At 41.2% G+C, this 26,446-nt stretch overlaps 1 protein-coding gene across 1 annotated transcript in view; it reads right to left on the reverse strand.

The window, feature by feature from the left end:
* The window catches only part of PRDM10 (PR/SET domain 10), a 60,157-nt gene extending 46,605 nt beyond the window's left edge, over positions 1-13,552 (reverse strand). The window contains exons 1-3 of the mRNA XM_052661819.1: positions 13,484-13,552; positions 11,032-11,196; positions 9,054-9,113 (exon numbers count right to left, since the gene is read on the reverse strand). Coding sequence (XP_052517779.1) covers positions 9,054-9,113; positions 11,032-11,196; positions 13,484-13,552 — 294 coding nt within the window. The remainder of the gene's footprint in view (positions 1-9,053; positions 9,114-11,031; positions 11,197-13,483) is intronic.
* Positions 13,553-26,446: the final 12,894 nt, after the last annotated feature.

Here is a 26,446-nt window from a genome sequence, read left to right on the forward strand (position 1 = left end):
GCATCACTACGAACAAAGTCAGTGGAGGTGATGGAATTCCAGTTGAGCTATCTCAAATCCTAAAATGATGATGCTGTGAAAGTGCTACACTCAATATGCCAGCAAATTTGGAAAACGCAGCAGTGGCCACAGGACTGGACAAGGTCAGTTTTCATTCCAATGCCAAAGAAGGGCAATGCCAAAGAATGTTCAAACTACCACACAATTGCACTCATCTCACACACTAGTAAATGCTCTAAATTCTCGAAGCCAAGCTTCAACAGTATGTGAACCATGAACTTCCAGATGTTCGAGCTGGGTTTAGAAAAGGCAGAGGAACCACAGATTCAATTGGCAACACTCGTTGGATCACAGAAAGAAAACAAGAGTCCCAGAAAAGCATCTACTTCTGCTTTATTGATTATACCAAAGCCTTTGACTGTGTAGATCACAACAAACTGGAAAATTCTTCAAGAGGTGGGAATACCAGACCACCTGACCTGCCTCCTGAGAAACTTGTATGCAGGTCAAGAAGCAAAAGTTAGAACTGGACATGGAACGACAGACTGGTTCCAAATTTGGAAAGGCTGTATACTGTCACTCTGCTCTTTAACTTATGTGCAGAGTACATCATGTGAAATGCCAGGCTGGATGAAGCACAAGCTGGAATCAAGACTTCCGGGAGAAATATCAATAACCTTAGATATGCAGATGACACCACCTCTATGGCAGAAAGTGAAGAGAAACTAAAGAGCCTCTTGATGAAAGTGAAAGAGGTGAGTGAAAAAGCTGGCTTAAAACTCAACATTCAAAAAACGAAGATCACGGCATCTGGTCCCATCACTTCACAGCAAATAGATGGAAAAACAATGGAAACAGTGACAGACTTTATTTTCTTGGGCTCCAAAATCACTGCAGGTGGTAACTGCAGCCATGAAATTAAAAGATGCTTGCTCCTTGGAAGAAAAGCTATGACCAACCTAGACAGCATATTAAAAAGCAGAGACATTACTTTGCCGACAAAGGTCCATCTAGCCAAAGCTATGGTTTTTCCAGTAGTCATGTATGGATGTGAGACTTGGACTGTAAAGAAAGCTGAGTGCCGAAGAATTAATGCTTTTGAACTGCAGTGTTGGAGAAGACTCTTGAGAGTCCCTTGGACTGCAAGGAGATCAAACCAGTCCATCCTAAAGGAAATCAGTCCTGAACGTTCATTGGAAGGACTGATGCTGAAGCTGAAGCTCCAATACTGTGGATACCTGATGTGAAGAACTGATTCATTGGAAAAGACTGATCCTGGAAAATAATGAAGGCAGGAGAAGGGGATGACAGAGGATGAGATGGTTGGATGGCATCACCAACTCAATGGACATGAGCTTGAGCAAGCTCCGGGAGTTGGTGAAGCACAGGGAAGCCTGGCGTGCTGCAGTCAATGGGGTCACCAAAAGAAAGACACAATTCAGTGACTAAACTGATACAAACAATAGTTCAAGAATATGAATGATAGTAAATCCCCATAATAGAACACTGTAAAGCCAACAAAAATGATGATACAGCTTTCCAGGATGTTATTAAAAGAAAAAAATATCATCAAGATGAAAGCTACTTTAAAAGAAAAAAAAAAATCAAATAAAGTGGTTAAAAATACAATGAACTAGTGAATAAAAACATAAAACCCCAAACAAAGTATCAGCAAACCAAATCCAGACATACAAGAAAAGGAGTTTATTATAGAATGAAAGGCTGGCTTAACTTTTGGTGGTGGTTTAGTCACTAAGTTGTGCCTGAGTCTTGAGATGCCAGTGGACTATAGCCAGCCAGGCTTCACTATCCATGGGATTCTCCAGGCAAGAATACTGGAATGGGTTGCCATTTCCTTCTCCAGGGAATCTTTCTGACCCAGGGATTGAACTGGGGTCTCCTTCATTGCAGGCAGATACTTAGGTGGATTCTTTACTGACTGATCCACTAGGGAAGTCTGTGATTTAACTTTTAAATATCAATTAATATAATCTACCCTATTAACAATGAAGAGAAAAATCTCAACAGGTTTAAAAAAAGCATTTGGTAAAAATCAACATCCATGAATAACAATCAACATCAATCAATAATAAACATTCATTAAAAACCATAAAGGGAGCTGTCTTCATCAATGTGTTCTTTTTATAAAAATCCTGCCTGCACGAGAGGACTTCCCTGGTGGTCCAGCCATTAAGACTCCATGCTTCCACTGAAGGGGGCGAAGGTTCAATCTCTGGTTGGGGAACTAAGATCCCACGTGCCATGTGGTACAGCCCAAGGGAAAAAAAAAAATCCTGGCACTAAACATCATTCTTCATAGTGAAGTAGTGAAAGTTTTCCCTCTACAATCAGGAAGGAAAATGAGAAACCTACACATCTACCAGCACCAACTCCATTCACTAATGGATTGGAGATCCTAGCCAGCAGAGCAAAGAGGAACAAAAGAAGAAATAAAAACGAAAGGCGTAAAAGAGCAAACATAACAGAATAGAAACAGTTACAGACGGAGAACAAACAGATGGTTACTAGAGTAGCAGAGGGTCGGGGATGGAAAGAAATAGGTGTGGCAAAATAAGGGATACAGACTCCTAGCTGCAAAATAAATGAGTCATGGGTATGAAACGTGCAGTGTGGGGAATACAGTCAGTACATAGTATCTTTATATGGTGACATGTTATAACTAGACATCATGGAATATATGAGATATATAGAAAAAAATCACTATGTTGTGTAACAGGAACTAAACACATCGCTACCATATGACCCAGCAATTCCAGTCCTGGGCATATACTCTGAGAAAACCACAACTCAAGAAGACATATGTATTTTTTTATTGCAGCACTATTTACAATAGCCAGGACATGGAAGCAACCTAGACGTCCATCAACAGATGAATGGGTAAAGCAGCTGTGGTATGTGTATACAATGGAATATTGCTGCTGCTGCTGCTAAGTCGCTTCAGTCGTGTCCGACCCTGTGTGACCCCAGAGATGGCAGCCCATCAGGCTCCCCCGTCCCTGGGATTCTCCAGGCAAGAACACTGGAGTGGGTTGCCATTTCCTTCTCCAATGCATGAAAGTGAAAAGTGAAAGTGAAGTTGCTCAGTCGTGTCTGACTCTTACGACCCCATGGACTTCAGCCCACCAGGCTCCTCCGTCCATGGGATCTTCCAGGCAAGAGTACTGGAGTGGGGTGCCATTGCCTTACTCAACCATAAAAAGGAATGAAATTGAATTAGTTGTAGTGATGTGGATGAACCTAGAGCCTCCCATACAGAGTGTAGAAAGTCAGAAACAGAAAAACAAATATCATGTACTAACGCATATATGTGGAGTCTAGAAAAATGCTACTGATGAACCTATTTGCAGGGCAGGCATAGAGATGCAGACGTAGAGACTGGACTTGCAGACACAGCAGGTAAGGAGAGGGTAGGAAGACCTGAGAGAGTAGCACTGATGTAAATACATCCCTATGTGTAAAACAGACGGCCGTTGGGAACCTACTAGGTTCCCAAGCTGAGCACAGGGAGCTCAGCGTGGTGCTCTGTGATGACCTAGAGGGGTGGGATTGGGGATGGAGGGAGGCTCAAGAGGGAGGGGATATATTTATACATAGAGCTGATTCGTGTTGTTGTATAGCAGAAACTAATATAACTTTGTCAAGTAACTATATTCTAATTTAAAAAAAAAAAAAAACAGACTCATAGAAAAAGAGATCATACTTGTGGTTACCAGAGGAGGTGGGTGTGGGCAAGGGGGAATGGATGAAGGTGGTCAAAACATACAAACTTCCAGCTATAAAATAAGTAAGTCCTAGGAGTGTAATGAATAGCATGATAAATAAAATTAACACTGCTGTGTGTTATACACAAAAGCAGTTAAGAGAGTAAATCCTAAGAGTTCTCATCACCAAAAAAAGGTTTTTTTTTCTTTTTTCTTTTTAATTTTGGAGATGATGGATGTTCACTAAACTTACTGTGGCAACCATTTCATGATGCATGTAAGTCAAATCATTATGCTGTACACCTTAAGCTTATAATACATTGCTATACGTCAATTATATCTCTATAAAACCAAAGGGAAAAAAAAAGATATAAGGACTGCAAAGAAGTAAAAGTGTCAGTATTCATAGACAACATAATTATTTACCAAGAAAATTAAACTGTAACTTAGAAAATGAAAAATTTTTAAATTATACCATAATTTAAAATACCATCAAAAGATACCAAACATCTAACAGTAAATCTATTGAAAGACCTCTACCCATAAGATAATTTTTGAACTTTCATTTAAAACTCAGGGATACTGCTATATATAGAATAGATAACCAACAAGGACCTACTGTGTAGCACAGGGACCTATATTCAATAGCTTATAATAAGATATAATGGAAGAGAATGTAAGAAAAAAAGAATACACATATTTATACATGTATGTGCAACTGAATCACCGTGCTGTACACCTGACACACAACACTGTCAATCAACTATATTTCTATAAAAATGTTAAAAATAAATAGATAAATAAAACTCACGGATAGAACATATTCATAGATTAGAAGACTTAATATTAAATAAAATGTCAATTTTTCACAAACTGACCCATAGGTACAATGAAATGCCAGTAAGTTTCCCATAGGACTTTGGTGGAAACTTCCAGGCTGATTCTACAATGTGTATGGAAAAGCAAGTGAAAGTTGTTGTGAAAGAGAAAGTCGCTCAGTCGTGTCCAACTCTTTGCAACCCCGTGGACTATACAGTCCATGGAATTCTCCAGGTCAGAATGCTGGAGCGGGTAGCCTTTCCCTTCTCCAGAGGGATCTCCCCAGCCCAGGGATCGATCCCAGTTCTCCCCCACTGTGGGCAGATTCTTTACCAGCTGAGCCACCAGGCAAGCATGGGAAAGCAAAGGGACAAGAGACTCTTGAAGAACTCAGTAGAGGTGGGATCACACTCCCGGATCAGTTGTGGTACACTCATAAAGCCGAACACGATGCAGCTATAGAAACAGAAGGAGAAAAAAAAAGAAAAGAAAACAGAAGGAGAAATAACCACAGCCACACCAAACGACATGAACTACATGACTCCCCCAGGCACAATGTTAAATAAGAGAGCAAAACAGAAAGGAAACCATACTAAGGGATTCCATTTATATAAAGTTCAAAACCATGGAAAACCAGTCTAAGGTGTGTAACCTTTGAGAAGGGAAGGAGCAGTGATTAGCAGGAAGCATAAGGATGGCTTTTAGGAGATGGGGTGTGTGTCTATGTGTGTGTATCAACTCTTTTTGACCCCACAGATTGTAGCCCACCAGATTCCTCTGTTCACGGAACTTTCCAGGCAAAAAATACTGGAGTGAGTTGCCATTTCCTCCTCCAGGAGATCTTCCTGACCCAGGTATTGAACCTTCATCTCTTGCATCTCCTGCACTGGCAGGCAGATTCTTTACCCTGAGCCAGCTGGGAAGCCTTTAGGAGATCCCTGGGTCGGGAAGATCCTCTGGAGAAAGAAATGGCAACCCACTCCAGTACTCTTGCCTGGAAAATCCCATGGACGGAGGAGTGTGGTAGGCTACAGTCCATGGGGTCACAAAGAGTTGGACAAGACTGAGTGACTTCACTTTCACTTTCACTATTTTCAATGTTCTGTTATTTAATCTGGGTGTTAGTTACAAAGTATGCTTACTTCATATCATTGCATTACTGCTTATAATTTTTGGTACTTTTCTATGTATATGTTATAATTTAATCAGAAAGCTTAAAAAACACGATAAGGAAATATGAGGGACACAAAAAAATTACACAAATAAAATGGAAAAGAATAGATATAAAAATGATCAGAGAAATGTTAGGTTCAGAAGGTAAAAGCAATATACTCACATTGATATTCCTGGGAAAATGAACACATCAAATGAAACTAAAAAGATCTTCAAAAATCTAATAGATGAAAATGTTCCCAAAATAGAGTCTTAACCTATCTATCAAAAGGACACACCCTGTCCTAGGGAATTCTGATTCATGTGCTGGTGAAGTCACTAGACTTCAAAGAAAAACTTCAAGAATAGAGAAAGACTCAAACAGGCATTAAGATAAAGAAGGAATGAGGAAAATAATCAAAATTAGACTCAAGATTTCTACAAAAGTAAATGCCAGGAAATAATAGAGCAAAATTCTAAATAGCTGTGGTTACTGAATAGAACAGAAATGAATTAGTTATAATAATAACACAACTAATCCCAAACAGCGGGGGAGAGAAGCAGGGGAAGGGTCAGTGTGCTGAGTCAGGTCATCACAGCAGGAGGTGAAGCCTGAGGGGACCAGAGATCAAGACGGGTTAGGAAAACATGAGTAAATTAAGTTTAAAGTATTTAGATTAATAATAGCATTTGGGCACAGTTTTCCCCTGTTTTTCTTTGTCTGTTTTATGTCCGAAAGAAGTCTAGAATAATAGTTACCAACTGTAAGTTAATGAGGATGTTTCTGGGCAGAAACATTGTTTGGGTTTTTATGTACTTTCTTTTTTGCATTGCTTCAACTTTTTTATGAAAAAAAAAATCATTACTCTAAAAATGAGTAAATGAATTAATTATCTAGAAATACAAAGGCATTTCATTTTGTTTTTCCTCTTCAGATGTAAAATTGAATTAAATCTAGCCATTGTTTGTTTGGTAGAGTCAATAAATATTCACAGAAATGAACATGATTTGTCTTTATCAAGAATATACTTAATTAGTATAAAATTATTAAAATAAAATACCAACTCTGCTACAAAATATGTCTCCCCAAATTTATACATATGTCCAAATCTAATCCCCAGTGTGAAGAAGTTAGGAGGTGGGGCCTCTGAAAGGTGACTGGGTCATGAGGGTGGAGCCCCTATGAATGGGATGAGTGCCCTTCTACAAGACCCCAGAGGGCAGCCTCGCCCTGTCTGCCATGGAGGGCACAGCAAGAAGTCAGCCATCTGTGAATAAGAAGAGGGTTCTCACCAGACAACAAATCTATTGGCACCTTGGTCTTAGACTTCCCAAACTCCAGAACTGTGAGAAATAAATTTCTGTTGTTTATAATCCACCCAGTACATGGTAGGAGCTTCCCAGGTAGCTCAGCAGTAAAGAATCTGCCCGCCAATGCAAGAGACACAGGAGATCCGGAAGGAAACGGCAACCCACTCCAGTATTCATGACTGGGAAATCCTATGGACAGAGGAGCCTGATGGGCTTCAGTCCACGGGATCGAAAGAACTGGACATGACTGAGCGACTGAACAAAGGCACACATGCTACATATGATGTTTTGTTCTAGCAGCCCCAATGTGCTAAGACAAACTCTCATGCAAGTTGACAGCTCTCACAAAATTGTAGATCACTAGCAATCAGGAATCAGAGAAGGCAATGACACCCCCACTCCAGTTCTCTTGCCTGGAAAATCCCATGGACAGAGGAACCTGGTGGGCTGCAGTCCATGGGGTCACTAAGAGTCAGACACGACTGAGCGACTTCACTTTCACTTTTCACTTTCATGCATTGGAGAAGGAAATGGCAACCCACTCCAGTGTTCTTGCCTGGAGAATCCCAGGGATGGGGGAGCCTGGTGGGCTGCCATCTATGGGGTCACACAGAGTCGGACACGACTGAAGCGACTTAGCAGCAGCAGTAATCAGGAATAAATTCAACCGTAAGTGATACGACAAAGACTCCTAATTTTCTCTAGATTCCATAAATAATATTAACCCAACTACTGTTCACTTTTCAAATTTTAAAATATGATTAATTATCCAAGGACTTCCCTGGCAGTCCAGTGACTGGAACTCTGCACTTTGACTGCAGGTGCCACAGGCCCAGTCCCTCATAGAGGAACTAAGATTTCACGTGCTGCACAGCATAGTCAAAAACAAAACAGAATAACAGTGTCCCGCTGATTTAAAAAGGTAATAATAAAATAAAATGGAAGTATCCAAATCACCTACTAAGACATCTGAAAAGCAAAAGTGCTTACTGATGAGAAAGCTTACTTAATAATCACTCATGACACTCAGTGGTACAGGTGAATAACAGTCATACTAGCCATCGTGAAAATAAAACTATTTGGAGTCACATTCTTTTTAGGGTAGGACTGACAATTATCAAGCTTTTGCACCTTCTTTATCACTTTCACAACCAGAAGAAAAATAAGGAAGCAGTCCCTCAAAGTCAAGTAGGATATATTAGAAATAGAGGTAAAAGAAAAGAAATGTTTTTAAAGAAAACCAAGAAGAATCTCAATTCTCAGAAACTAAAAGGAAGAAAGTTGCCACTAAGGGTATAGGCAATTTAAGCAGGAATTTTACCCCAATATTTTAAAATAGATCATCATACTAAGTCAGAAAAAGACAAATATCATATGATATCACTTATATGTGGAATCTAAAATGTGATACAAATTAATTTATTTACAAAACAGAAGCAGATTCATAGACTTAGAAAACAGACTTATAGTTACCAAAGGGGAAAGAGGGGTAGGTGTAAATAAAAAATGGATAGACGACAAGGTCCTACTATATAGCATACGGAACTATATTCAGAATCCTGTAATAAACCATAAAGAAAAGAACATTAAAAAAGAATATATATATAATATAAATGTAGATATAACTGAATCACTTTGCTATACACCAGAAACTAACACAACATTACAAATCAAATGTAAGTCGATAATCATAAAAAAAAAAAAGAACAAGTACTAAAATGTTTCCAAATTTCCACAGACACTTTTGAAACTCAGGATTATTCTTTGGGACTTGAACCAATACCCAATTAATATCCTTATTTTAATTTAATGCTTAAATTTCCCTGACAAATCATTTTTGTATTACCAAAGTATTTCAATACATACTGGTTGGAGTGTGCTAATGTTGCATTCTGCTTTGTCTTTATTAACAGACATCGAGAATATTCTAAACACATGAGACACAGACTTTCAGAGAATGCGCAGTGCAGAGGTTGGGGGTATTCCAGGAAAGGGTAACTTCATAATATTATCCAGAAACAACAAGAAGGCAAAAAAGCAACTCATTACCTGCTGAGCTGTAGCATCCTGTTGGACATAAGCTACTTGGCCTGGGTCTGTAAACAGCGTCTAAACAAACAACAACAACAAAAGCTTATCAATAGATCTTCAGACAGCTTGTCTATGCAGGAAAAATTATCCTACTGCTAAGCACCAATTCCTGAGAGAGTTACTCTCAAATAGCTAGTAATAATCTTTCATTAATAAAGAAGATAAAGACAGTAATCCTATATTTTGCTAAAGCCTTTCATTTATATGTCTTCAAAGAGATTGTAAAAGCTAACCCTCTTCATTGGCCAACACACTGCATACTTCGTGATTTTACTCTAAAGCAAAGCCTCTCCTGAGACTGAATGTCACGGTTAATTAAAAAGGCATTCCATGAACAAGGGGGCATGCATTCTCACGTACCACTCTGTCTCAGGGGTAGACTTGCAATTAAATGAAAATGGTTGGAGATACACTGACAAAGAGAAGAATACTGTATACCCAAGGATTACAACTCTTCCCAATAAAAATGCACACTCAGCAGATACAGAAAATAAATAAATAAATTGCATTTAATGTTCCACAGACTCTTTTTGGATAAAGCCAGTAAGATCATAATTTTCAAGGTTCTTATTATAAACATTATTTGGCTGACAGTCGTGATAACTAAAGAAGGAAAACCTTCAAAATTATTTTAGCCAGGACACCACAAGAAATCTCCAATCCAAAAAAGTATTCTTTCCTCTAAAACTTTTAAATGACTCTAATTTGCCTAAGGCTTTAGCAAATTTATGGTCATAGGAACCATGGTTAAGTGCTGACTCCAGAGAACTGTAAAAGAGAATTTTAGCGAGCTTCAGATTTCTTATATTTGATGTTTAAAAACTATCATAACTCAGACATTTAGTAACATAGTAATGATTTAAAAGTTGAGCACAGGACATTCTTTACATAATCTACGTGTTCTTATTTCAGTACAGCTGGGGGACTAAAACTGAGAAGGGCTATTCCAAAAGTAACATCTGACTATCAAGCAATTTTACCTTTATATAGATTTGAAAGGCATTTATTAGGTGGGTCTCATTTCTTTCTGGGAGTACTTTGGGTCTCCTGATTAAACATTGCATGAGGGCAAATTTTCATTACCAGGATTCTACTATAAAAACTATGGAACTGGGGACTTCCCTGGAGGGCCAATGGTTAAGACTTTACCTTCTAATCCAGGGGTACAGGTTCAACTCTGGTTGGGGAACTAAGATGCCACATGCCTCTCAGCCAAAAAACCAAAAGCATAAAAACAGAAGCAATATTGTAACAAATTCAATGAAGACTTTAAAAATGGTCCATGTTAAAAAAAAATTTTTTTTAACAAAAAACAATGGAACTGATTTCTAATATATTTTAAAGTGCTATGTACATTATAAAGTGCTAAAAATACAAAGTAACATTTATATATTAGGGGATATTCCTGTTATGCATTTGGAAACCAACACTGAAAGTCACTAGCAAAAAAAATGAAAGCAGTTATAATTTTACCCTCACTTCTATACAGTCCTAAAAGTCAATAAGTTATTAGTAAATAGCAGTTAACAAGCTAGTGGGATCCCTCACTTACACGTTTAACTGAAATAACGTGCATGTTTCCACTGAGATTCATCTTGATTAAGTTACACAGAAATAAATGCCATGTTTGGCCTGGTTCTTGATACTTAGGAAAAGTAACAGGCTGATAATCTTGTTTATAATAATAATCGATAGACATCAACAGTCAGTGGGGAAAAGACCTCATTCCAGGTTAGTGCTCTAACTCCTTACACTTTATTTAAATAAATAAACCACATCTTCCTCTGCCAAGATGGTTATAAGCTCCTTGAGAGCACACATCTTATCTGCCTATTTCCGGCATCACCCGCCAGCAGCACAGTGACTGGCAGAGCGTAAACCTAAGGGATGAATTAACAGATTAACAAACAAGCCATCAACCATGGTCCCAACGTGCCTGCGCAGCTTCCACGGGATGGATGTAGACCAGTGTGTGCTGAGGACCATCCACGGAGGCGTAGGAGGCACCATCTGCCGTGTACACCACCTGCTGCGGCGGACGGACCTGGTCATCGGTGTAGACGATCTGGGCCACAGTTCCAGCGTCTGGAACAAAATGCACCTGGGGCAAAAAAAACAGCAAGTACGAAGCGGTCATCCTTGTGGAACCCACCCTGTAGCACAAAGACGGGCAACTGACCGAGAACACCACACACTTGCATTTCTAAAAGATCCCCATGAAAGGAGAACACAGTGAACAAATGGATCATCTGTGCTGAGTTAGTGACTTGGCAGAGGGATCCAAGGACCTTCTCACTGATTTTTACTTAATATTAAGCAAGCAATTTAAACACCCCTTTGCCTCAAATATCAACTGCAGGTCTCTCTTTTGAGGCGTGCTGAGAAGAAATGTGACAGAAGATTCCTGATGGACAATACTATCAAACTACAAAACACAGATTATTCTGTAAGGTGGAAAAATATGTCAAGACTCAAAAGTCAGTTGCTTTCAACATGTCATAAAAATTCTACTTTCTAACGAAGAGTGCCTTTTGGCAAACACATTAAAACAAGGTCACTTGCTTTCATAAAATTCTTTTGTCCTCCGTGGCTGTTCTGTAGGCAAGGGGTGAATGTCTGCTGACTTGGTGAATGTAACAGAACTCTTCTTTGCCAAGTAGGTAAGGACACAAAAAATTCTGAGAATGTACTTTTCAGGGGTTTTGGATAACTATTTCAGTTGTCACCAGGGGAAATAATTTTCTGTCTATGAGGAACTAAAGCAGAAAACTGATTCTGTAAAGTGCTTTCTGAGCAGTCAGCTTTGGAGGTTTGAGTTCCTGCAGGTTGGCACACAGCCTAGTGTCTGATACTGAAGGTACAAAGCAGATGGTCAAAGTACGCATTTGGGAAAGAAATAATTTATGTGCTAATATTGAAGTCAGGCCCTCTTAGGTCGGAATCTTTGCTCTTACACTGTCTTGGCTTTACACATAATTTTTTATTTCAGTTTTTTCCAGTGGAGAACAGATCCCAAAGATGACATAAGCTAATTCAACCCACAGAAAGAAAACTGGAGACAAGATGCAGTCAAGCACCATGTATATAAAACAAATGTCCACTTTAGCACTAAGTGATTATTACCCCAGCTTCTACATAGATCTGCTCTGCCCATGAAGATACAGTTTGCACAAGAATTGGGCTTCTGAAATATTTGTGCAGTTTTAAGTGCTGCACTTTTGTGAGTTTAGATTTGTTCATTAACATCAAAATCTTTAACTAGTCTCAGTGCTTAAGAAGGAAAAAAAATTTTCTCCTTGAGAGTTATCCAAACTCTTCAACTTGGTCTTCATCACCAAGTACTCGGCTAAACCAGGATTCCTGGATGGGAGAAGAAATATTGCAAGGATGGGATGCAACAGAGGGTGCTGAGCTCTGCTGTCTACTGTCTGGTTACCTACAAATGTGGACCTTATTTATTAATGGACTACATTTTTCTTTATAAACAAAGTACCCCCAAACATATAACTACATGAAAGTAGCAACCAGATAGAACCAAAACAGCATTCTCAATTATTCTGCTGGAAGCTTCTCTGGTAGCTTTTTCTCAGTATTCAGACACAGACTTTTAAATCACATCTGATGACTGATTTTATGTACTGTAACATTAGTTATACTACTTAAATCAAACGTGTATTTTAAGGCTTTAATATAAATTTTCTGATTACTTAGCAACTGAACAACTATGGTTATGTAATTTGTTGAAAATGAAATTATATATACATTATAATGCTTTAAAATGAAGTTTCATAGTTTGGTCACATATAAAACGTGGCTCCCTATGACTGCTGACTCTTACCAAAATTCAAATCCATACCAAAAATGCAGAGATTCACTTTTGCTAAGGACAGTCAAAAGATTGTGTAGCTGGTTAGTAGAGCAATATCTGAATAAGTGACTAACCTCCAGAGCTGTTGATTCACTGGGACAACTTTCAATGAGAAGTTTACATTCTGAATTTGAAAAGAAAAGGAAAAGCCACTCACTTTATAGACATACCTTGTACTTCACTACACACAAAAACTCAAAACCCTTTCCTGGATAACATAAAAGAAACCCTGCAGTTTGAAGCTTTCACCATGAAATAAAATGGAGCAGTGAGGAGGATTATGAGAGTAAGCTGGGGGAAAGGCAGAGAAGCCCCTGGGTGGTATGTAGCTTCTTGAAATCACAGCAACCCATGCAGATGGAGCATTCGAAGTGCTGCCCGTTCCTTGAGAACCATGTCCGCCCATCAGCTCCCTCCTTGCCCCACATCACTATACAGGAGCTGCTATTTCTCTAGCTGTCAGCAAACTCTACCAACTAAAACACCACGGTCAGTGCCCAGCTGGGAGAGCACTTTTCACCTGTGCAGCGTTCTCCTCGTGCTCTGCAGCCGGGGGCCACACGTGTGAGCTTTCATCTTTGGAATCCATCCCCTCCTAGCTGGAGAGCGGCCCGGGCACCTAGAGTTGTGCAGGGTGAAGGACAGTCATCTGTCTCCCACGCATGTGCTCGTCAGGGACAGGAAGGCCTCTCGGCAGCATGCCTGAGAAAAAGAGAACAGGACCCAAGACTTAAAAAAAAAGCTTTGTAAGAGATAACACACCTGGGCAAAAAAGGTGAAAATGGAGAAATTATATGTAATAATGACACAATGTCCTGCGTGCATGTTCTGCTCTGGGCCCACATCAGGTGGATGGAGCCTGAGTGCGGTCCCTAGTTCTCCCCAGGAGGAGGATGACAAGGCCCCAATGTACTAAAGTCAGTCAAGTGCTGGGCTGACACCAAATCTTACTGGTGTCAGTAAGCTCGTCCCTGTTTGCACACCTGTCAAGACACTGACTTCCTAAACCACCAACTCAAAATGAAAAGCAGCATAATAAAAGTCACAAAATAAGGGAAAATGGCAGGTGGAGGGAGCCAAATTTTCTGGGCCACAGTTTGGTGACTACAGATACCAACTTTGTTTCCTGTGGAGTCAATACAGGAGTGATGAGCTGGCAAATCAAAGCCTCACTAAACATCAATGGGCACAAAACCTGTATCTTGAAATATGACTATTTTCCAAAACAGATGTTGTAATCAATCTTCCCTTTTGATGATGATAAAACACTGATGCTTTAAAGGTCACGTGAGATCTGCTGTTTAACACGGCAGCCGGGCCTGATACACCTCCTTCTGCTCGCCCAGTAAGTGGCATCATAGACAGGCAAGGCCAAGCTGCTCAGAACACCACTCAACTAAAGATGAGAAGGATCACTGCCCAGAACCCTGCCAGAACTTTCTCCACTGTGAAATACCCTGAGAAACCTTCTGAAGCTACGCATGCTCCAGCCTCTGAACCGGAATAAGGCCCGTAGAAGAAAAGAAACTGGGACACATAGCGTCGGGGTGTCTGGGATACAGAATGGCCACGTCCGAACCACCTGGGATCCTCTCGGGAGCCAGGGAGGGGCTCAGCTGCATCACCAGCATCCTCACCCCAACAGAAGCCGCCCCACCACACACACTCGCCCTGCACCCTCCAGAGGATCCTGCAAACAATGCCCCCGTCAACAGCAGGTGACTGTAAGCAAAGGGGCTGTAATGTTCTCTGTCTTGTATCTAGACTGGGGTGGTAGATACATGGGGAGATCACATGTCAAAAGCCATCAACCTATTCAGTTAAAAAAAGAGGTGAATTTTATCATGTGTAACTTACACCTACAATGTTGTCTTTTTGTTAAGCATATCTTCCTTATATAGTTGTACTATTTAAGCATACATAAAAAGATAGTGAGGGTGAGTTGTACAGTATGTGAATTAAACTTCAACAAAGTTGTTATATATTTTTTAAAAGGAACAAAAATATTAAGAAACTCAGAGGAATGTCACTGATAATATAAAGAGCTACAGGAAGATAATCACAAAATTGTACAAAAGTAGATAAAATCTGTACAAGAGGCCCCATATTATAAAATCAGAAAATGTTCCACACTGGAAATGTTTAAATTTTTTTTTTTAATAATTTCAGATGGAAAAGCAGCAAAAATAGTACAAAGAATTTGTATTTCTTCACTGTTCCCCCAAATGTTAACATTTTACCATGTTTGTTTTATTATTCTCTCTCCATCTCTTTCATCCCCTCTTTCTCTTTTTCATCTTCTTTTTTTAACTTAAACTATTTGAGAGTAAGTTGCAGGCAAAAAACTCCTTTGCTACTAAATTCTTCAGTGCCTATTTCCTAAAAGAAGGATATTTTCTCACAGAACCACAGTACTTCTATCAAAATCAGCATATTAACAGTGCTATTATCTAACTTACAGACCACATTCAGCTTTTGCCAATTGTCTGATTACCGTCCTTTGCAGAGAAGGAAAGCCCTCTTTTTCTGGCCAAGGGTCCACTCCAGCCTCACGCACGGCGTGTCGCTGCCAACATGTCCTGTCAGTTCCCTCCGACCAGGAACAGTCCCCAGTCTTTCCTAGTTCTCCATGACCTTGACATTTTACAAACTCACAGGCCATTTATTTTTCAGAAGGTCCCTTAAATTGAGTTCGTCTGATGTCTCTTCATGGTTAGACTCAGGATACCTATTTTCAACAGGAATTAATATAACAGAAAAAAATTCTATTCTTTCCCCATACAGGAATCAGAGATTTTATTTTTTCAGCTTAGTTGATCAATTGCACAAACAACCAAGCACACACTGGGATGCAGCGAGGATGGAGGCAGGCTTAACTCCCATACTCAGAAAACACACCAGCCCAGAGTGCCTTTCTTATTTGTTTTCATTTCTAGCAAGCTGCCTGTTATTTCTTTTATTTTTAGTTACATACTTTCAATAGGTGGCAAATCCAGTTGGCTCAAAATTCAAAAGGAACAACAAGCTGTACGGTGGACAATCTTGCTACCTAGAATCCCTTACCAGTCTTCAGAACCAATTCATAGTATCAATTTCTTATCTTTTCTTCCAAAGATATATTATACAAGCAATTTATATTGTATATAAACAAAAATATAAACACTCTCTGCTCCTCCAAACCACAAATGGCATCACAGTATCGATTCTGTACAAAGCAGTATCTCTTTTAAACCTTATTTATTCCATATAATACCATCCCTTTTACATTGCTCCAGATCCCTATAGCATTTGTTCCTTCTTCACTAGAGCTTTATCATTTCATCGTATGAACATATCATAATGTATTTAATGTTATGTTGATAAATGGTTATTTTCAATGTTTGTGATGAGTAAGTTTGGACATGCGTGTTATGTCTTGAATTCTTGTATTTTGAATTCCTAACTGAAGGATGCTATGCAGTCAGTTAAAGTGGCCGTGCGACTATTAAGTAACTGTTACTTTCCAACTCCAGCACTGGGGCTGTCCTCTCCCCGTGCCTGGCACATGAGGGCCTGGGGACACACAGGGAAGTGCTCTGGCCTGCACAGGAGGCAGAGTGGCTACAAGCGTGGGCTCTGGACCCAGATTTTGGCAGCAATTCTGTGACTTCAGTGATATTAGGCAGAACATGGATGTGCTCTAAATCACTCTCCTTCTCCTTACAATCAGGATCATAAGGTTATTAAGAGAATGGGAGATAATGCACATAAGATGCTCACTTCACACAATGCCTGCCCCATGAAAAACACTCACCAAGTAGCTTTAAAATAAGGCATTCAATCATATTGCATCTTTCTGTCTAACTGTGTGCCTCCCCATCTCAACGCTGAGTTCCTTCATGTCAAGGAATGTGAGTCGCTCTAGATCTGGCGTGTGGCAGGTCCTTGATCATGTGCACGGATTGGTTGCCAGGGGGAAAAAGAAGAAGACACCTGATTCCTAAGTGGGTATCCACGGATGACTTCTTGGAGAAGATGAAAGTAGAAGGATGAACAGGAACAAGAAAGCAGAGAAGGGAAGGGATGGGAAATTTACTCCAGACTAAAATATCTTTCTTCAATCTTACCAAGATAAAGAAGTAGAAGTAACAATGACATAAAACACCGGAAACCACATACAGCAAGGATAACGGGGGAGAAAAAAGGAAATAATACTTAGCAGATGGGGTAAAATGACAGAACAGTTCACTGACACATAGGAAAGCCTGCTAGTAAAGTTTAGTACTACAGACGTGAAATACTGCCCCAAATGGTACTTCCCAATCACTTTCCCTTGTGGCTCAACTGGTAAAGGTTCCACCTGCAATGTGGGAAACCTGGGTTCAATCCCTGGATTGGGAAGATCGCCTGGAGAAGGGAAAGGCTATCCACTCCAGTATTCTAGCCTGGAGAATTCCATGGACTGTAAAGCTCATGGGGTCGCAAAGAATCAGACACAACTGAGCGATTTTCACTCACTCACTCACTCATTTTAAAATACTGTTAGCACATAAAGAAGCCCAAGATGGCGAACTCTTTCATTCAAAAAATGTCTGGAATCTAAAGCACCAATACAGAACACCCAGTTCTTGTTCTTTAAGATATACTTACAAGACCTATGGAGTTTCTGTAACTACTGAACTGTTTAAAACTGTGTGATATTCTTCAATTATTTGTTGTTTAATAAACTGTTCAAGAAAACTGAATTCTAGGTATGAGTCTGCTCCTAAGTAAGTCACTTGAAATTCTCTAGCATCAGCACTGTCAACTGTAAAACCAGAGTATAACGGGGTTTCTGGCCTTAAGCTTAGATGGGAAGCAGCAGAGAACAGTAGAAAATCCACAGACTCTGAGTTGAGCACCTGGGCTTCCCCACTAGCTCAGCTGCTCAGCAGTTACATCCCTTGGCCAAATCACGTATGCTCTTGGAGCCTCGATTTCATCCTATGTAAAATGGAGATGATAATGACCTCTTGGTGTTACTGTGAGGGTTACATGACATGTGTAAAACTCCCAGGCATAGATCTAGCACATGGTAGTGCTCAAATATGCCAATTTTCACATTTTCCTGATGAACCATAAGAGCTTCAGAATTTTCAAAACGTTTTATATTTTTTTAACTTAGCAAATTGTCCAGTAACAACTGCCCTGTACCTGGACATCCTTCATAGCAAGGCTTGTCATATTTGATTTCCTTTATTTTTATTTCACAGCACAGTTTATAGAGCTCTGTTGATCTTGATTTATAGGCAATGGGTCAGGGGCAGGAAGGATTCCAGGAAGTACCTTAGTGCTGTCCAACAGGTGGGTGCTGACAGACTCTGTGAGCTGGGAACAGAGTTTTCTGCTCCTCTTCTCAACCTCAAAGAACCTGAGAGCCATAAACTGTAGCTTGTCTAGAGAATGGCCACCCATCGTTCTTTCTTTCTTTCACCCACTGTCCAAAATGTCAGAGACTTCATTTCCAGGAAAAGAAGCATTTCTATTCTCTCTAATGATTTTTTTTAAGGCGGTAAATTTTATTTTTTTTAAAATTTATTTATTTTAAATGGAAGCTAATTACTTTACAATATTGTAGTGGTTTTTGCCATACACTGACATGAATCAGCCATGGGTGTACATGTGTTCCCCATCCTGAACCCCCCTCCCACCTCCCTCCCCATCCCATCACTCAGGGTTATCCCAGTGCACCAGCCCTGAGCACCCTGTCTCATGCATTGAACCTGGACTGGTGATCTGTTTCACATATGATAATATACATGTTTCAATGCTGTTCTCAAAAAATGGGCCAAAGAACTAAACAGACATTTCTCCAAAGAAGACATACAGATGGCTAACAAACACATGAAAAGATGCTCAACATCACTCATTATCAGAGAAATGCAAATCAAAACCACAATGAGGTACCATCTCACGCTGGTCAGAATGGCTGCAATCCAAAAGTCTGCAAACAATATATGCTGGAGAGGGTGTGGAGAAAAGGGAACCCTCTTACACTGTTGGTGGGAATGTGAACTAGTACAGCCACTATGGAGAACAGTGTGGAGATTCCTTAAAAAACTGGAACTAGAACTGCCATATGACCCAGCAATCCCACTGCTGAGCATACATACTGAGGAAACCAGAATTAAGAGACACGTGTACCCCAATGTTCATTGCAGCACTGTTTATAATAGCCAGGACATGGAAGCAACCTAGCTGTCCATCAGCAGACGAATGGATAAGAAAGCCTTGGTACATATACACAATGGAATATTATTCAGCTATTAAAAATAATACATTTGAATCAGTTCTAATGAGGTGGATGAAACTGGAGCCTATTATACAGAGTGAAGTAAGCCAGAAAAACACCAATACAGCATATTAACGCATATATATGGAATTTAGAAAGATGGTAACAATGACCCTATATGCGAGACAGCAAAAGGGACACAGATGTATGGAAGTCTTTTGGACTCTAATGATTTTATGGGCTTCCCTGAAAGCCCTCTGGTAAAGAATCCACCTGCAGTGCAGGAGACCCTCATTAGATTCCTGGGTCGGGAAGATCTGCTGGAGAAGGGATAGGCTACCCACTCCAGTATTCCTGGGCTTCCCTTGTGGCTCAGCTGGTAAAGAATCCACCTGCAATGTGGGAGACCTGGGTTCGATCCCTGGGTTGGTTAGTCAACAAATATTTATTAAATTTATTAACAAATGTATTAAATCAGTATGTGCCAGGGACTATTCTAGGTCATATATATTAATATACATCATAGGTACTGGTGGTAAAGAATCTACCTGCCAATGCAGGAGACGTAAGAGGAGTGGGTTCAATCCCTGTGTTGGGAAGATCCCCTGGAGGAAGAAATGGCAACCTACTCCAGTATTCTTGCCTGGGAAATCCCATGGACAAAGAAGCCTGGTGGCTACAATCCATGGGGTCACAAAGAGTCAGACAGAACTGAACATACACACATATGAATAAAGAGTGTAACAATATAATTGAAAGTATGAGCCTTAGAATTGGACAAATCTGGGTTCTGTGCCCCCAAATCTACTACGTGTTTACCAGGGTACGACAATAGTAAGCCACAGACTGATTCTCAGTCTCCTCATTGGAAAATCCAAATTATCTGCCTGGCACGGTTGCTGTAAGAGTTCCATCAAGTCTTGAAAGTACTTTTTTTTCACTTTTGCTCACGTTGCTGAGTGAGGGTTGACTCCACCACACTGGGTTCTGTAGTAACTACCATCCAGATGGCGGGAAGGATGTGGACATACTGCCTGCTCGAGTGTGACCTTGCTCGCTGCCCTTCATTAGTTCTACCCTCGCTTCACTGAGTCAGTGTATTGTCAGCACTAGACACCCTGAATGGAGCTGCCACTTTAAATGTCTTCAAAAAAGATGACACTATAACTTGGCATTAATCCAAGAGGCATACGAACAGCAGCTGGGCATAAATTTGATTAGGGAAGTAAACATCCGTCACTGGAAAAATGACCTTGCCCACCAAATCTATGGTATGTGGGTATGAGACAGGGCAGCATGAACGATGCTGCATTGTGCGAAGTTATTACTGAGACACGTGGAAACACAGGCCTGCCACAGGCTGAGTGAAAACACACCAGGATCACAACTCCCAGAATGGGTAGGAGCTGCTTGCAGGAGATTCCTGGTGACAGCAGAAACGCTGTGTCACCAACACTCTTGGTGACACAGAGACAGTAAGACTCTGAGCCAAAAGTGGTTCTCGAGTCAGATTCTGAAAGTGACGATATTTAGGAGTATGTTAAACATTTTACTTATATTTTCCCCTCCACATATGTGCATGAATGATACCAATCCATGCCCAAATGAATCTAAAAGAGCTGTTTCAACAAGTATACAATAAAAATTCTAAGTAGCAGAAAGCCCTTGTATCAGAGTTTAGGTGGCAAGTCTTGTTCCTTTCGTAATGATACATAAAATAATTGTGTTTCTTACCAGCAACATCTTCGGTTCAATACAACATGACAGCATTTGGGATCACAGAGCATGATGATGAATATTCATAAACTAGTAGTAATTTTTTTCATGCTTTGTGAACATTGAGCATTAAAGGTGAGCAAGAACTCTGCTCCCTTGGAGCTCACAGTCTAGTGGGATGGAAGGGCAGCTGGCTTCCCAACCCACCTGGGACACCTGCATGGTTAAGAGTGACACTGAGGAACAGTAAGGGGGACGAGGAAGGCCAGAGAAACGCCTGCCTTTCCAGCCGGTTCACTGGTAAGGCAGCCTTGAGCCAGATGGAGTGGCCCAGGGGTCCAGCCTCCACCTCATCTCCCCTCCTCACAGTTCCCTTGTTTCCCAGGTGCTGCTCACCCCCTACCACCCACCAGCCTGTTTCCCACCAGCACTGGCCTTTCTGGGCTGAAAGAAGCCAGTTCTCCAGAACCACGTAGGACATGGAATTGAAGACACTCCTGATTCATGACCTGCAGGAAGAGGTGGAAGAAGAGGCCCAGACCCACCTTCAAAGGTAGACAGGCACATTACTGAGCCTCAGAAACACTGAGGCTACAGCAGAGGTTTCTGTGCTGGGGTGGCATGGCTCCCTCCAGACACATCATTCTTTACCCGGAGAAGTGTGCTGCCTTCTAGACGGTAGGCATGCGAACCGACTTCTCTGGCTCATTACAAAGTAACCAGCAGAAACTGCTAACCCTTTCCCTGAATTTTAACACGAGACATGAGTCATGGAGAGAAGTTAGAGGGAGGCTGACACACTTGCAAAATGGATATAAAAACTGTGGAAAGCAGTGGAGGAGGTGGCTTCGCCATCTGGGGAGGGAGCAGTGGGTGCAGTCTGGGGACAGAACAGGAGGGGTCCAGCCCCAGGGTGGGGGCTGCTGTCTTCTCCCTGAGCACCTGGTGCCACCAGCACCACAGTCCAGACACTCCGCAGCCAGCGGTCGGGAAACGTTAAAGAGCAGACACCAAGGGGGCCCGCCAGCTGCCTCTCCTCGCAGCTAGGGCAGAGTGTGCAGGACAGGAACGATCCCCTGGGGCAGACAGAAAGTGGCTGGGCCCAGAGGCTGTCTGGCCTGGTGCACAAACAATTGCTTATTTTTGTTTGCTTAAAACTTTTTCTTTTAAATTTTGGATCTTCATTCCTCGCACAGTTTTCTCTAGTTCAGAGAGCAGGGGCTGCTGTCTAGCTGTGGTGCTTGGGCTTCTCATTGCAGTGGCTTCTCTTGTTTTGGAGCATGGGCTCCAGGGCATGCAGGCTTCAGTAGCTGTGGATCACAGGCTTTAGCTGCCCTGACCAGGGACCAGGGATCAAACACGTATCCCCTGCATTGGCAGGTGGATTCTTGACCAAGGAACCACCAGAGAACTCCCTGCATGTTGAACATTTCAGCTTTCTCTGAATAAGCAGGGATAGCATCAAAAAAGCATCCTTGAGGAAACCCTATCTGGATATTTGGGGCCAGAACTTGCTTCAGGTTAGTTACACTGGAACAGGATCACAGCCTCTGGAACAGCAACTTCGATTTGCTGTACTGACATTAGAGCAGGCTTCGGAGTCAGACAGCCTGACGTCAAGTCATGGATCTGCCACTTGTAGCTTTAGACAGTTTGTTTACTCTCTCTGAGCTTCAGTGTCCTCATCTATAGGATAAAAAGCTGAAGGATATTAGGCGTGTAGTAGTAGATAAGGGTAACTAATGCACACAATACAAAACCACCTTTGTGTCAAGAAACAGGAAGGGAACCCTTTGAAGTCATATTTAAGATTAGATCCCACTTGGAAAAGGAAAAGAGTGATTTCACACTAGGTACAGAGGGGAGGGGAAAAAACCACTTTCATTAAAGCACTAAGTTGTAAAAAAGGAAAAGAAAGATAATGGGGAATCTAATTCTGTGACACAGAATAATAGGATTTCAGAACTAGGAGAGAAACCCCAAACCCATGGTTCTCAGGTATGTTCACAATACAGGACCACAGTGTTCTCTGCTGAGCACCATGAAATATTTACATCTAACATCACAAAACAACATTCCGTAACACTGTATAGCACTATGCACCAGGCATATTCTAAGTATTCTGCATGTGTTGATTCATTTAGTTTTCACAATAACCATGAAGTTGGTACATTAATTGTCTCTACTTTATAGGTGAAGGACTGAGAAAGAGAGGAGTTAGGTGACCTGCCCAGGGTCACAGAGCTGGGGGGAGTCCGTATGTGGCAGAGCTGTGATACAAGCCCAGGTACCTGCTTCTGAACCCAGGTGGAGGCTCCTACTCCACTCTGCTTCTCAGTCCACAAACTAAGATCGCTTGCCCTGTGTTAAGATTCCAGCATAAATGGCTCCATTATATGAGTCATATAAATATCACATCCAATCTCATTTTACAGTTCTTTAAACTATCCAATTAAGCAAGACTAGGTATTCCCGCCAGAGAAGGCAATGGCACCCCACTCCAGTACTCTTGCCTGGAAAATCCCATGGACAGAGGAGCCTGGTAGGCTCCAGTCCATGGGATCGCTAAGAGTTGGACAAGACTTGAGCAGTCGCTCACTTTCACTTTTCACTTTCATGCATTGGAGAAGGAAATGGTAACCCACTCCAGTGTTCTTGCCTGGAGAATCCCAGGGACGGGGGAGCCTGGTGGGCTGCCGTCTACAGGGTCACACCGAGTCAGACACGACTGAAGTGACTTAGCAGCAGCAGCAGCAGGTATTCCCGCATCTTCCACTAACTTTTTTTGCTCCTTGTTCATTTGTCACCTCCCAGAGCTAAGTTGATTGGCAGTAATAGCAATAAACAGTTAATGAAATTTCATGGGACAAGACAAAATTAAGAAAATTCTTTCCATTGTTTTTACTTAAATGGAGAAAACACATTGGCCCAGCTCTAGAACACTACTGTCTGGGGAGAGGGCAGTTTGGGAACCACTCATCTAGGACAACTTCTGTCTTAGCGCAGCTTCCATCCAGCCAGCCCTCTGGCACATGACCCTGGTGCAGCCGAGGGAAGACAGTGCACCCTGGCCAAGCTCAGGATGGGCCGGGTTGCCGTGTGCCAGCACCGGCCTCAGGAGTGACACTCATCAGTCCATTCAGCTGATTTAATGTCATGACACCCAAGAAAGCTGTTTAATCTCACAATTCAGAAGACACAACAGGACACTGTCACAGCAAGTGCTCTGCTCTGCACACCTGACCATCACCGTGTGACTGAGGTGCTGCAGTAAACGTGCAAGCCACAGGATCAGACGTTCAGTCTGGCAGATGAAGAAGACATGGGACATATATGCATAACAGAATACGACTCAGTCATAAAAGAGAACAAAACGAGGCTATTTGCAGCAACGTAGATGGGCCTGAAAGCTAAGTGAGGTCGGACAGAGAAAGACAAATATGCTATGACATCACTTTCATGGGGAATCTAAATTATGACACAAGTGAACATGTCTATAGAAGAGAAACAGACTCACAGACACAGAGAACAGACCTGTGGTTACGGTAGGGCCGGGGAGAGACGGACTGGGAGCTTGGGAGAGCAGACGCAAACTAGCAATATGCAGGATGGATAACAGCAAGGTCCTACTGTATAGCACAGCGAACTGTATCCAATAGTCTTTAATAATCTATAATGGAAAAGATTATGAAAATGTATATAAATACATACATACGCATAGTTGAATCCCTTTGCTACATACCAAAAACTAATACAACACTGTAAATCAACTATATTTTAATAAATAAATTCATTATAATTGGGGGTAAAAGTGTCTACGATGTTTACTCATTTGTAGTGCGAAGTTGAGATTTTACATTTCATTGATATCTGGAAGAAAGAGGGTTCTTTTTCTTATCAGTTCGAAAAGCTGAACTTGGTTCTAAATGGTGAACAGGAATCGGTAGAGGAAGTAACGATGGACACATAACAGAATTATACCGATTTCAACACAAACTCCCCATTCTTGCTGAAAGGGGGAAGGCCAAATACTCCATCACATAGTTTCTCAATTTTAAAAATTCACAACAAATTACTATTTCCACTGAGAAGAAATGAAAATGAGAAGTGAAAACTATCAGCAACATTCTTGCCTTGCCTGGCAAGGTGCCCCACGCCCAGCAGACACTGTTTATTCGGGCTTCGCCTCGGCCAGACCGGCCTACAGATCACAAAAGACAGAGTGACCACAGACGGAGTGCCAACTGGACCACAGTTCTGGGTCTGGTCAGCCTGAGGTCCCTCCGTCTGTCAGAGCCCAGTTTCATGGGACCACTCTGACCCCAGCTCAAGAGCTCCTGGAAACCTGTAAGTGAGGGCAGGGAAGTAGGACTAAAATATCATTGTTTAACTCCACAAGGAAATATTAATAAAATAAGCACACTTTCAGGGAAGGGAAATATGCCTAAAAAAACTAAAACGTTTCCAAGAAAGAAAATAATCGGGGAACCAGGCTTTCATAAAACCGTTTCTTGAAATCTTTTTCTTTTTATAAAAGAAATTTTTAAAATTATAACAACAAACCTTTGACTAGGTTCCAAATAAAAGAGGGGTTTTCAACTAAGCAGTTATGGATTGGGGATATTTCCATATAAGCAGAGAAGTCTAAGGGTAAAGAAAGGATGAAAAAGGCATCATAATGGGGTCCTCCGGGTATTTCTACCGATGCCATTCACATTTGCTACAAATGCTGGCAATGAAGTAAATAGTGAAATGCTCAAGACTACAGAAAAACTCCAGATAAAACTTTATGCCAATGGAAAAACTCCAGAAAAACCTTCAGAAACTGGGTAAGTGAGCGGGAGACAATGGCCGACAAATTTCAGCGTAAGTGGCACTTTTCATATTAACGAGACAGAACTACCTGTTACAATCTAAAAACTACTGCAGACAGAATTCCCTGACAGGCCAGGGGTTAGGATTTGGCGCTTCACTGCCAAGGCCAGGGCTCAATCCCTGGTTGGGATCTTTCTAATTTGTTTCTGGACATAAACAAGAATGACACTGTGTAACCAGAAGAGAGCTGAACAGAGTTTTCTTTAAAAAAAAAAAAAAAAGATTAGCAAACACAGCAAGCAAGGAATGAGATGTGCCAGGCAGGTCTGAAATGGTCACCTTGGCCATCTCTGCCTCCTCTCCGTGTGTGTCTCTGTGTTTTCCACTTCGCTACAGAAATCCTATTAAATCCCCTACAGAAATTCCTCCTGCCTTTCTTGTGCACAAAAAGGGCTTCAGAGACTATCAACTAAGGGTACTTTTCTTTGAAAGAAGGTTATTTTTTCCAGTCAGGGCTGTGGCACTCCTTTCTTCATGCCTCAAAAGAAGCATGCCAGCAAATCTTTCTTTCTTTGTGTCAGCCCAAGAAATGTGGGCTTTATTTCCTAGTTCAGATAAGAACTTGTCATGCACCAAAAAAACAAAGATTGATCCTCCCACCCCATTTGACAGTTTGTTAGCAATGCATTAGAACCCCGTCAG

The sequence above is a fragment of the Budorcas taxicolor genome, chromosome 25 (assembly GCF_023091745.1).
Source record: "Budorcas taxicolor isolate Tak-1 chromosome 25, Takin1.1, whole genome shotgun sequence".
NCBI classification, from domain to species: Eukaryota; Metazoa; Chordata; class Mammalia; order Artiodactyla; family Bovidae; genus Budorcas; species Budorcas taxicolor.